The sequence below is a fragment of the Dipodomys merriami genome, unplaced genomic scaffold, assembly GCF_024711535.1.
Source record: "Dipodomys merriami isolate MVZ:Mamm:240054 unplaced genomic scaffold, mDipMer1.0.p SCAF_6, whole genome shotgun sequence".
Taxonomy (NCBI): Eukaryota; Metazoa; Chordata; class Mammalia; order Rodentia; family Heteromyidae; genus Dipodomys; species Dipodomys merriami.
In genome coordinates this window covers 38,578,286-38,591,720 of record NW_027206179.1, presented here as the reverse complement: position 1 = coordinate 38,591,720, position 13,435 = coordinate 38,578,286, and the positions used below count along the sequence as shown (strand labels likewise).

General features: G+C 43.6%; 1 protein-coding gene across 2 annotated transcripts in view; it reads right to left on the bottom strand.

The window, feature by feature from the left end:
* Nucleotides 1-12,219, bottom strand: part of LOC138814055 (TBC1 domain family member 4) — a 157,478-nt gene extending 145,259 nt beyond the window's left edge. The window contains exon 1 of one of the 2 annotated variants that reach the window (XM_070002845.1): nt 11,075-12,219. In XM_070002845.1, the coding sequence (XP_069858946.1) occupies nt 11,075-11,566 (492 nt within the window). In that variant the 5' untranslated portion in view covers nt 11,567-12,219. The remainder of the gene's footprint in view (nt 1-11,074) is intronic. The other variant, XM_070002847.1, reaches the window with a different exon arrangement.
* Nucleotides 12,220-13,435: the final 1,216 nt, after the last annotated feature.

The following is a 13,435-nucleotide window of genomic DNA, read 5'->3' as shown; positions in this document are numbered from 1 at the left end:
AAGAAAACCAGAGCCAACAAGACTTCCAAATAAACTATTAATTGACACAGTCACATGCACAAAAACTGGTTTTCCTAAGTAACCAGAATGATGTCTTACAATTCAAATCCAGTGCAAACAACTCCCATACTGAGTACATATATTGCAGTACAGAAAGAACTGGCTTGTGTATTTATCTACCATGCCAGGAACAAAAGAATCCAACCTTAGTAAACAGGCAAACACACTGTAAAACTATTTATCTGTTGACCTTTTGTCCTACCAAGGAACTGGATTTGCTGTTTTGAACAATGCTCTGATCATCAACAGACAAATCTTCAGACTGAGCTTGCTCATGGAAACTAGGTTTTCACAGATTATTTAATTCTAAAAAAGCAATGGCAAACAGATGTATCCTTCAGACTCTGCATCAGATTGACAAAATTCCTGACAGAAACAACTTCAGGGGGGAAAGCTCACAGTTTCTGAGGTTTCAGTCCATCATGGCAAAGGAGGGCATAGCAAAGAAACTTATACTATGGGGGCCAGGATGCAGAGTAGAACAGCAATAGGAAGGAGACGGGGCAGGATATAACCCCCCAAGGACACATAAATGACCTACTTCCCTCAATTATCACAACAGAGAAGTGAATGAATGTGTGTGTGTGTGTGTGTGTGTGTGTGTGTGTGTGTGTGTGTGTGTGTATGAGTCCCATAATGTCTCATCCATGTAATAAAAGGAAGCGTTAATCAGATTAAGGAAATCTTGATTGTCCACTTGATTGGACTAACAAATTCCTAACAGATTAGTAAGGCTCCACTCTGGATATCTTTGAGGCTTTACCTACTCATGGATTTAAATTCTCAATAAACTATTGGGAGGTGGTGGAACTGTGGAAGTGGAGCCTAGAGGAATTGAACCTCTAAAGGTAAGCCTTTGAAGACCTTGGCCCTGGCCCCTTCTGCTTACTCCTCTCGGCTTTCTGGCTGCCATGCGGCAAGCCGCTTTCCTCCATCATGTTCTCCTTCTGTGATGTCTCTGCCTTGTCACGGCCTGAAAGTAAGGGAGCCCACCAATCACAGACTAAAATCTCTGAAACAATGAACCCAAATAAATCTTTGCTCCTTTACCTTTCCCGGGTATTTCTTCATCATGACAAAAGTCTGACTAATGCAGAACCCATTATTCTAGAAGTTTCCTACCCTATACAAGGGACCAACCATTGACAAAATGTAGAGATAATTACCGCTCAGAGATGAAGACTATAGATGGTGAAAATGCCCTTTCTGAATAGCAACAGAGTTGGAAGCAGGAGGCCTATATTTATATAAGGCATGTGACTATGGCATTTTTAGCTTTTCCTAGACACATAAACGCCTTTCTTTATGAAAGATTTTCTGTATATTGTAACCCCAATTAAGGAAGGTTGGGTGGGGTGGCACACAGCTGTCATACTAGCTATGCAGTCTAAGTCTACCCAGCCATAAAAAAAAAAAAAAATCCAAGAGCCTATTTGAAAATAATGAAATTAAAAAGGGACTGGGAACATGACTACAGTGGCAAAGAGCTTGCCTGACAAACAACATCCTGTATTCAAACTTCAGTATTTAGTACTGCCTAAAAGAAAAGAGAAGGGAACAGAATGGAGAGAGGAAGGAAAACAAAGAGAGGGAAGAGGAGGGGAGGGGTAGAGAGAGGGAGGGGTAAAGAGAAGAGGGATGGGGTAGGAAAGAAAGAAGAGGGAAGGGGCAGGGAGGGCAAAAGGAAATAGTGATAGTTAAAGGTAAAGGAAACAAATTTCGAAACTACACATATTCTTGCAGTTGACTAACTCCTGCTTGTGGATTCAAATTCCCTGAAAACAAGGACTAATTCTTCCTCACTTTGTCAATGGGTTGGGATGAACTCCTACTGCAGAACCAAGTCCTGGGCACACAACCATGCTCTGCCGACATAGAGCTTACATTCCAGAGTGGTGACAGTATCCCAAAAAATAGTAAAATAAAAATAATGTGTAAGTGTCAAAAGGAAAACCAAGAGCTGACACAGAAGTAAAAACCTGGGCTAGCAGGTGGCCCTGTATACTTCAGATCCAGATACACACACACTGGGGGGTCAATCTAAGGAAGTGATATATGCAGCTTAAGCAGAAATGTGAAGTCTGGTGAGGGAAAAGCTTAAATAAATAGGAAACACACAGGCAAAGATTGAGGTCACTTAAGACTTGAGCTTGTGTAGGACAGGAGAGAAATACTTGCATGGTTCAACTATGGAGCATGTGGTAAAATGACAGTGTGTGAATATGGGGAGGGAAATGGAGGTTCAGTCATCCATGATCCTTGGGCCCCAGTGGCTCACACCTGTAATCCTAGCTACTCAGGAAGCTGAGATCTGAAATTCCCACTTCAACACCAGGAAACTCCATGTGGTTCTTTATCTCCAATTAACTAGCAAAAAGCCAAAAGTGGAGCTGTGGCTCACGTGATAGGGTACCATCCTGGAACAGAAAAGACCAAGTGAGAGTTCATGATCCTGAGTTCAAGCCCCAGGGGTACCACACACACACACAAAAAAAAAGCTGGGCACCAGTGGCTTATGCCTGTAATCCTACCTACTCTGCTCAGTAGACCAAGATCTAGATCTAGGCATCACAGTTTGAAGCCAGCCCAGGCAGGAAAGTCTATGAGACTCTTATCTCCAATAAACCACCAAAAAATCGGAAGTGGTTCAAAGTGATAGAGTACTAGCTTAAGCAAGAGAACTCAGGTACAGCATCTAGATCTGAGTTCAAGCCATAGGACTGGCATACACAAGTATGCATGTGCACACTCATACATACATACATACATACACACACACACACACACACACAAGATAAAATTGTAAGACACAAAAGAATAGTAGATATATTCAATTAAAATTCCTATGTCTAACATGGAACCTGAAATAGTAGTCTATTTCTATTCACAAGTTATACAATATGCTTGTATGCATAGTTCTCACTTGGAGAATTTTAGAAATTTCTGTGAAAACTCACAGAACTTAAAAATGAAAACTATTTAACTAGTTTAAGGATACTCACAAAATAAAAGCAGAGTTGCAAATTTAGGCTTCTATTTTTAGCCAGGAAAATTCCATCCCCAACATCTTGCAAGAAGTAAAACTTGGAAGAGATGAGTAATGTCAAAGATAGCACTAATTCCCCTGCTCTTTTAGTGAAGCTGCACAAATATATGTCAAGATTACCTGAAATTAGACCAAACAAAGGTTTTTTTTTTTTTTTTTCTTTTGGAAGGACTTGGGTTTTTTTGTTGGTTTTTTTGTTTTGGGATTACAGGCGTGAGCCACCTGGCTTTTTTTTTTCTGTGTGTGTGTGGGGGGGGGGCTTGAACTCAGGGTCATGAACTCTCACTTCACCTTTTCCATTCCAGGAAGGTACTCTATCACTTGAGCCACAGCTCCACTTCTGGCTTTTGCTAGTAAACTGCAGATTTAACTTCATATGTTGTCCTTCTGTGTCTAAACCAGAGTTACATAAACAGTATAAACCACAAGCATAAACCAGCTACATGTATACTAACCTCTTATATTGAATGTAACAAAAAAAAAGTGCAGGTGCAGCATGCTTCTGCTATGATGGACAGTGGGAATTTTAGTCATCTGTTTACTTGAACTTGTAAAATTATACAACAGCCCACCAAGTCACTGGACTTAACCTACTTACAACATTTAAATTTTATGGCTAAGGGCATAGCTCAAGGGGGGGCGGAATAAAAATTTTAAAAAAAATCAAACAAAAGCGTAGTATCATCTGCTGCTCTTCTCTCCACCCCAGATGATTAAAACAGAACAATTGGATGCCAGTGATTTTTACTTAATTGTATATAGCGGTTACACACATTATTTTTACACCTTGTGATTTTACATGTTATATTATTTAATTATATAATTTGCATATGAGATAGTTTAAAATTTATCATTTATACTTTGTAATGTGTGTGTGTGTGTGCACACGCACACACACTCATGCTGGTACTAGGTCTTGATCTCAGGGCTTCTTGCTTAGCTTTTTTCACTCAAGGATGATGTTCCACCAATTGAGCCACACTTCTTCTTCTGGCTTTTTGCTGGTTAGTTGGAGATAAGAGTTTCTTGGATTTTTCTGCCTAGGCTGGCTTCAAACCTTGATCCTCAGATCTCAATCTCCTGAGTAGCTAGGATTACAGGTGGGAGCCATGTAATACTTTAATATGACTTGTATTAATAATACTTTTCAATCCAGCCTGTAATACTTTATATAAATAAACACATTCAAATGCCTGTTTTTACCTGTTCTTAAACACATACTGTAATAATTTTCTGTGCTAAGATATAGATTAGAAATAGACTTTTCCTTGCTATTCCTAAAGACACGGGCTAAAAGGTACACCTGAGTTAGGTACACAGACATTTTATTTCCCATTAAAATTCCACCTGAGTTCAGTAGTCCCTACTGCTCAGGAGGCTGGGACAGGAGGAAAACAGTATGGGCATCATAGCAAGATCTAAGTTCTTTAAAAAAATTATATAAAAAAAATACTTACTCTTTATAAGTATATCCAAGTACATCTTCAGCATTAGCCCCTTTATAAACTTCATAAACATACTCACTGAGCAATTACTATCACTAGGAAAAATCAACAGCACAAAAGTCTGTCGCACTGACAGTGAAAACTAATTTTCTACAAGTGCAGTTCAGCCATATTAGATAAGAGAACATGCATTAGAATCTTCCCATTCCCTTTCTACCATAACAAGCCTTACAACACTGGGATATGATTGAATCTTTGTAGCTCACTTTTCCCATCTGTAAAATGGAAGAAATACTGCTACATATTCTACACGGCCACTGTGAAGCTCATGTAATAATCTAGGAAAGGCAATGACAGCAGTGTTCAATAAATGTTCGTTTTAAGGAAATGCATTAAAAGCTACCCAGATATGCAAAAGACAGTGCAATATAGACTTGCCGCTTTGGGACCTTAAAGTAACAAGCCCACAACACATCCAATGAGTTACAAAACTTGTAATAATACTTTAGGGAGACCATATTTCTAACAAAATATTTTCCTTGTCAAACCAATTGTAAATAAGCCATAGATCTAGCCCCATTTTACAATGGGGTATGTATGTTGGCTAGGGTTAGTTACACCAATATGTCCCTGAAGCAATGATATGCTAAAACAAATATCCAGATATTTTTAACTAAACAACCAGAATAGAAGATGGGGAAAAGAGGAGGAAAAAGAAGAGCAGGATAAAAAAGAAGGGAAAGAGGCAGAAGAGGAGGAAAAGAAGTAGAAATATTTGCAACAACACTCAGGTTGACCATCATCAGACTAAATTGCCCAAATATTTTTCTTTTTATTGATTTTCTTAATAGCCAGCATTGGCTAATTTTCTAACGTGCCATATACCAGATAACCTAGAAAAATCACTGAAATCATCAGTTCCCTCACCAAGCAATAATTTGCTCATTTCATGCTGAGAAAAAAAGCATTTTAATAAAGTCTGACTTACTGAATACTGTTCTTTCTTAGGATGCAAATAAAGCTTTAATTTTTGCAAAAAAAAAACTATCATAATTTGACATTAGAATATATTTCTCCCAAAATGAACACTTTGTTCATTTGCAGAACTCTTGTGAATGCTTACCTTGGGAAGAAGCTACTAAGATAAAAGATTAAAAGTTCCTTTCAGTTGAGCACTGGTGCCTGTAATCCTAGCTACTCAGGAAGTTGAGATCTGAGGATTACAGTTTGAAGCCAATCAGGGTAGGAAAGTCTGTAAGACTCTTATCTCCAATTAACCACCAGAAAACCAGAGGTGGGACTGTGGCTCAAAGTGGTAGAGCCTTAAGTGAAAAAAGCTCAGGGACAGCAGCCAGGTGCTGAGTTCAAGTCCCATGACTGACAAAAGGAAAAAAAAAAAAAGAGCTCCTTTCAATATTCTAAAGTCAGATGTTATTTCTCAACATGCTTATCTTATATTTTCAAGTCTGAGAATGACTGCAAAAATAACCAAGAACAAAACAGTCATAGAACTTACAAATGAACACAATAATTTAGGGCCTCAGTTTAGGGGACTATGGCTCTCGAGCCAGTAGTATAAGCAGCACCAGAAACAGAATCAGATACTGAATGTAGGAAGAGGACAAAGCATGGGGTGTTACACTGTCCATAATCCCATCTACTCAGGAGGTAGAGATGAATGGATCTCAATTCAAAGCCAGCCCAAGAAAAAAAAAGGAGACCCTATTGCAAAAACAAACTAAAAGCAAAAAGACTGCTCAAAGGGACTGGTAGAGCAAATAGGAGACCCTAATCCAATCCTCAGTATGAAGAGAAAGAAAGAAAAAAAAAAGATTACGAAAAGAAACTGAAAATAGAGTTACCCAATCTGCTTTAACAACCTCTCCAAGGTGATTTGGATATGCAGGCAAGTTTGAGAACTCTGTTTATCATAACTAAGCTGATAAAGAACAGCCTTCAGCTGCAGCAGAAGGCTCTGTTATAAGGCGCTCCCTTGCAGCTGGGAGGTCTGCACGCAGGTTTTTACCTTTCCCCCACATACTGCAATCAAGTCTTCCACTGAGACAAGCTAGATTAGCCACCTCTGAGCAGGGAGGAGAGAACAAAAATTGAGACAGGTCCACCAGTTAGAAAGTGAGAGAGTGACGAGTTCCAGATTCATATTTCTCTGGTTGTCTGACTAGCATATTCCCAAAGCCATTGACCACAAACCATAAAGATTAACCAAGAGTGTCTGCCTAGTCCATGAGTTCAAACCCCAATACTACAAAAAAAAGGAAGTGAGAAATGACCTTGTTGATATATCTTAAAATTTTATTTATGTCAGCAGGATGTTAGAGTATGCATATTTTTTGGTTCTTTTCTAGCTTAAATATTCAAATGTGCTATCTGATAGTCCCTTCCATACAAGACTACCTAGACTTGAATAAATGGGATCCAACCCATGTGTGTTAACACATAGTTGATCCTCATTTCCACCTCTCTTTGCACCTGAAAGAAAAAAAGTCCTTGTATTAGTCCATTACAGCTGAGCTTCTCCACAACACAGCTGGCAAGGTGTGGAGCCAGGGGGCTAATCACCATGGCAACTCCTCACAACATACTCAAGCTCTCAATATAGACCTCCCAGCTCTGAGGTCACATGGAGATCCACCCTCAGAAAAGATATCTGAGTTGATATTCTGCAAAACACGATCATTCTCTAGTAGAAACCACAACCCTCCAACTCAGAAGCTGAGCACAAAAGGAGACATTGCCATTCAGCCACAGTAAATGTATGTCCCAGTTGACTATGAACATTACGGGTGAATAAGCTGTGTCCTTGTTAATGATGACCTTTTCCACATTAAAAATTGTTCCAGAGGGCTGGGAAGGCGGTTCAGTAGTAGAGTGCTTGCCTTGCATGCATGACGCCCTGGGTTCAATTCCATAGCACCACATAAGCAAAAAAAAGCCAGAAGTGGTAGAGCTCAAGTGGTAGAGCACTAGCCTTGAGCTGAAGAGCTCAGGGACAGTGCCCAGGCCCAGAGTTCAGGCCCCACAAGCAACAACTACAAAACAAAACAAAAAAATAAAATAAAAATTGTTCCAGATCAATACATGTATGATCTTCCTACAGACTGGCCATTGTAGGCAAAAGACAAGCATGAGAACAAGCCAGCGGCAAGCTTATTTTGAGATGTTTGCAGACCCACTGATCTGGCTATCTTCTATTCCTACCTTCTATACTTTGCTCACTGAGTCCAAAAAACAAAAACACAGGAGACTCAACAGTCACTTTGAGCCAACTAAGTAAGTCTCCAGTTCAAATGTAGAACTCAAGACAAAACAATCAGGTCTTCCTCTGACTTCCAGAGTATCCAAAACTATCCAGAGTCTACTCCTGAATTAATATGAACTCATATTAACTCATATGAACTCATCCCTTCAGTACATCTGGCTGCAGAATCAACCACTATTGAGACTGTTACCTGTAAATTCTGTAAAAACAATGGTCCTTCCAATGACAGCCATATTGACTGAACTGAAGATGTTCAAAAGAGGAACGTAACAAGCATCACAATATTGGTAAGTATACTCGTTCACTCAACATACTTATATAAAAGTTCAAAGTGGCAACCCAAGCTGGGCACCAGTAGTTCACATCTGTAATCCTAGCTACTTAGGAAGCTGAGATCTGAGGATCACAAGTCAAAGCTAGCCTGAGCAGGAAAGTCAATGAGACTCTTATTTCTAAGTGGAGTAATGGCTCAAGTGATAAGAGTGCTAGCTAGCCCTACACAACAGCCATAGGACTGGCTGGCGCGCACATACACACACACACACACACACACACACACACACACACACACACACACACAGTGGCAACCCACAGCTCTCTGGAATCATCCTTCAGATGTGTATTGTTTAGAACAGAGAGAATTTTCCATGTTTCAAGTCTTTGTCAATACTTTCAAATGTGAAGTCATACATAAAAATTCAGATTCCCACGTGGTCTTGCAAGAACAGAAGCTCTCAATAATGCTGAGCTTGCGCTCATTCTTATAACTTGCAGAGTAAAACTCTGAAAGAGGATACCCTGTATCCAGTCCCCTTCTTCCTCACTAAGGGCATTTGAATTTGTAACCTCTAATTAATGGCTGGAGAAAATCCCTAAGGAGACCACATCTGGATGTTCAAGTTAATGATTCCCGGCCAGAGTTTCTCTCAGTTCAGAGCAAATAAGAATCCATATCTTTAGATCAAAGACTCATCTGAGAAATGTCTTCTACCAGAAAGACATATGGCTTTTATGACTCCGACTGGACTAAAGGGGGAAATGATCCTAAACATGCCATTAGTAAAGTAGCAGCAAAACATGCAGTCTCTAATGCTTAATATGGAGGTGAGTAAAAAGGATGGGTTTTGGCTTTGTATTTTTTATTTTTATTTTGTGTGCCCGACAGTCCGGCTTAAACTCGGGGCCTCTGAGCTCTTGCGTGGCTTTCTAATTAACAGCTGAACTTTCAGTGTTTTGGTAGTTAACTGGAGATAAGAGTCTCACAGGGCTGGGAAGGTGGCTCAGTGGTAGAGTGCTTGCCTTGCATGCATGAGGCCCTGGGTTCGATTCCTCAGCACCACATAAGCAAAAAGAAAAAAAAGCTGGAAGTGGCGCTGTGGCTCAAGTGGTAGAGCGCTTGCCTTGAGCTGTAGAGCAGAGGGACAGCGCCCAGGCCCAGAGTTCAGGCCCCACAACCGGACCCTCCCCCCCCCCCAAAAAAAGTCTCACAGACTTTTCTGCTAAGGCTAGCTTTGAAGCCTGAACCTCTTGTCTCAGCCTCTTGAGTAACTGTTGAGAATTCAATATTTTATGATCAGCAATGAAATTAGCAATAATAGGTCAGGCATCAGAGCTGTAAAAATAAATAAATACATACATACATAACAAAAGTTCACCATAAACCACTAACAGTCATGGAAGTCTGAAAAGCCTGGAAAAATACACTTTATTCTTCCTTACTGGCAGAACCCGAACTTTTCTAATACAATAAAGACCATTACATTTTCAGAAAGTTTCCAATTTCCTCACGTGTTTTGAACCAATGAGCATAACATGAAGTTCACTGAATCATGATCAAAAATCTGAAATCATTTGTAGAAAGGTATTCTGCTATATGTTATAACTGAAAAAAAAATGACAGCAAGTAAAACTAGCCTCTTTTCACTCTGGAAAAACACACTGATTACTATGATATTTAACTATTTTACAAAGTAACTGATAGGTAAGTAAAATAAAAGACAACCAACATTTATTTCCCTCAATTCTCACTAGACCTTTTGTGGAAAACTATTGTAAACAAATGTTTTTCAATTGCAGACACTACATTAATGAACTGAGAAAAAAAATGAAAGCCTTGCTTATAAGATGTTTTTCTCATCGGACTATTATTAATTTCCCAACTGTCCAAAGAATGCCACATGATAAAACCTGAGACTTTATTTATTTATATTTAGCCAACGCTATTTTTCCAAAATAGAATACTTTTCCAATATTTTGCAAACATTTAGTTATAAAACAGCACTTGAGGAGCAACAACAACAAAAAAAAAAAAACTTAAAGCCTATTTTCAAAAGCATAACCGCTACGCTTAAGTTTCCTTCCCGCTGTTGGATAAGAATTACACCTGTTCTTAGGAAAGTAAAAGTTTGGTTTAGCAACATCATTTCGAGTCAACTACACTCTAGAGAATTGATCCTTTTTAAAATGGGGACCAAAATTAAACGTTCTTCAGAACTCACGATATAGCTAGGTGGCAGAGAGCTCACCCAGTGCGTGCAAGGCCCTAGGTGAGCAGAAGGGATGGGGGGTGGGGGGTAAGGAAGTAGATGTGAACTCTCTTCTAGCACACTTTATCTCCAATGAGTGAATAACCTACAAGAACGTTTTCCCATTGGACCTCCAAACTCAGAATTGTACTTTGCTGACAATCTGACAATGTTCCCAACTTTTCCCCCAGCCCAACTCTGAAATCGCCTCCTCTGGACTGGATCTCTTTCATGGGTGCTCGATGAAGACCGGGCCGGACCAGGCGGGTTAAGGTGCAAAACACTTGACTAAGAACCAGTCAGTGGCCTTTGGGAACCCCACCCTCACCTGTTCCAAACACACACACACACACACACCTGCACACACTTGCAACGGCCAGGCAAACCACTTCCAACCATACTCAAGCCACGGCGTACGTCCCGGGACCATGATCTCTGCGTCCTGAAACAGGGGAAGCTCCAATCTGGATCCCAGGACACCAGTCTTCCATCTTTCCATCTCTCCTGCGTCTGTCTGCAGGTCGTCTGCTCCCACCACCCATGTCCAGCACCCACCCAGCCCCAAACACCTTTCCTTCATTCCCAAGTCCCAGGAAGGGGGCGAGCCCGGCACCAAGCGCGCCACGTGGAGCGCGCGCGCGCGTGCGCTGAGACCTGAAAGTCAGTCCCCGCTCCTCGGTCCCCCCGCTCTCCCAGCCCCAGAGGACCCGGGACTTGCCTGATTGGGGTCAGTAGCGCGGAAAACGTGGCAGGCCATCTGCGACTCGGGGTCGTCCGGCTGTGCCTTGATCAGGTAGGCAAAGTAGGTGAGGTCGTGGCTGTTGTGGATGAAGCGCGCGATGTGCTGCGCCTTGTGCTCGAAGATGAACACGGCGGGGTTGGGCTGTGGGGCCGAGGGTCCCGCGCCCCCGGCGGCCCCGGGCGCGGGGACGCAGCGCAGGAAGGGCGCGCTGAGCACCAGGACGACCTCACGGGCCGCGGGGGCCCCACAGCCGCCAGCCTCCGGCTTCTGGCTGCGCCGGCGGATCTCGGCCATGAGCCAGGGCAGCATGGGCAGCGTTGTCCTCCGGTCCAGGCACGAGCCTCCCACGTACCAGAGCCGGAACTGCTTGTCGCCCGGCTTCCCCTGGCCAGGCTGCGCTGGGGAGCCCGGCTCGGGCTCCAGCGGGTGCGGGAACGGCTCATCCTGAATGCAGCTGGGCGGCTCCATAACTCGTTCCTCGGGTGAGCAGCGGGGTGGCCCGCCGGGCGCACCGCGCCCCCAAGTCTGGCTGTGCAAGGCGCCGCCGAAACTGTGCCAACAGCCGCACTGGATCCCTGCGCTGGTTGGGGCGCGAAGGGATCCCCAACTCCGCGCCTCAGCGGCCCTGCCCCATGCGGCACTTCCCCGGGCGCGGCTCGCAGACGCTGGCTGCAGGCACCGAGGCGAGCGCCTGGCAGCCGATGGGCAGGAGAGGGCGAGTTAAATGGGCATTCTCCGGGCTCCGATCGAGCCTCGAGCCTCGTCTGCCCGCTTCCTCCCCAGCAGGTTTACCGGGCCACCAGGCCGGTGCCGAGGCCCCTGGCGCCGCGGGCTCCAGCCCTGCTGCCCGCTGCGGCCGCGCGCTCGCCGGGGGCAGGCACTGCGAAGCGGGGCGGAGAATGGGGCTGTGGGCGGGAGGAGGGTGACAGGGCGGAGCGACTCCGACCGGGGTGACCGCCTGTCACCTGCGAAGGTCGGGGCCCGCGGGACGGCAACACGATCGGTCCCGGCTACAACCCGCGGGGAACTATTCTCCTCGAAAATGACAAAAACAAAACGTGTCCCCCAGCCGCCCCTAGTGCAGCGCAGCGCGCTGCCCTTCCTCCTCCTGCTGCTGCTGTTCCCGTCCCTCCCTCGCTCCTTCCTTCCTTCCTTCCAGGCTGCTTCTTTAATCCGGCTACTACTCCGCCTCCCGTCCAGCCAGCAAACAGTATTGCCTACAAAAGCTTATCTGTGATTCTACCTCCCCGCCTCTTCCTTCTGCCCCATGCCAGCCAAATCGCCCCAGGGAGCAGACGTCCTGAGCCCGGCGCTGGCACGGTCCCCACCTGTCCCTGCCCTGGGCGTCTCTGCTGCCCCCTGGAGAAAGAGAGGATCACTCGCAACGGAGCTTCTGATTTTTTTTTTCTTTTACAGTATTTGCATGGTTTCAATTCCTTCTATAGTGTGTTGATTGTTTTCCGTATCCTCTTTCTGAATAATTTCTGAAGCTATTCGTGTTACAGATCGCAATCTTATACAATATTTTTTGACTCCAACTTTTCATAGAACGTTGTTTGGCCACTTGATGCTTCCCAGTTCCCCATGCAGTCAACTTCTTAAAACATGGAGACACTGGACTTTGTTATTGAGCCCCAGGTCAGAGTTAGATTTATTCCTTCTTCCAGTGGAAGAAGACACATTTCCCCAACTCTCAAACATTAGTTCAGGGATAATTTTAGTCATTCTCATTTTAAAACAGAAAGGGGGAGTAGTATTTCTTTTCCCCATTTTAAGGAAGTAGACCCTTTTTTAGTTGGTGTTTAGACAAGGTCTTACCATGTAACTCAGGACAGCTGGACCTTCATGCTTCAGCTTCCCAAGTCATGAGTCACTAATTCCTGCTCCTGCTCTCATTTTACTCTGATGATCATTAAAAATTTGGATGAGGGCTGGGAAGGTGGCTCAGTGGTAGAGCACTTGCCTTGCATGCATGAGGCCCTGGGTTCCATTCCTCAGCACCACATAAGCAAAAAGAAAAAAAGCCGGAAGTGGCGCTGTGGCTCAGGTAGTAGAGCGCTAGCCTTGAGCTGAAGAGCTGAGGGATAGTGCCCAGGCCCAGAGTTCAGGTCCCACGACCGGACCCAAAAACAAAACAAAACAAAACAAAATCTGGATGAGCCCAAAGCCATGATATAGAATCAACCAGATGCTCCTCAGTAGAGAATTGATCGACAAAATGTTACACACACACACACACACACACAACACACACACACAATGGAATTCTATGTTTCCATCAGAAAGAATGACATTGCCCCATTTGTAAGGAAGTGGAAAGATGGGAAAAAATTATAT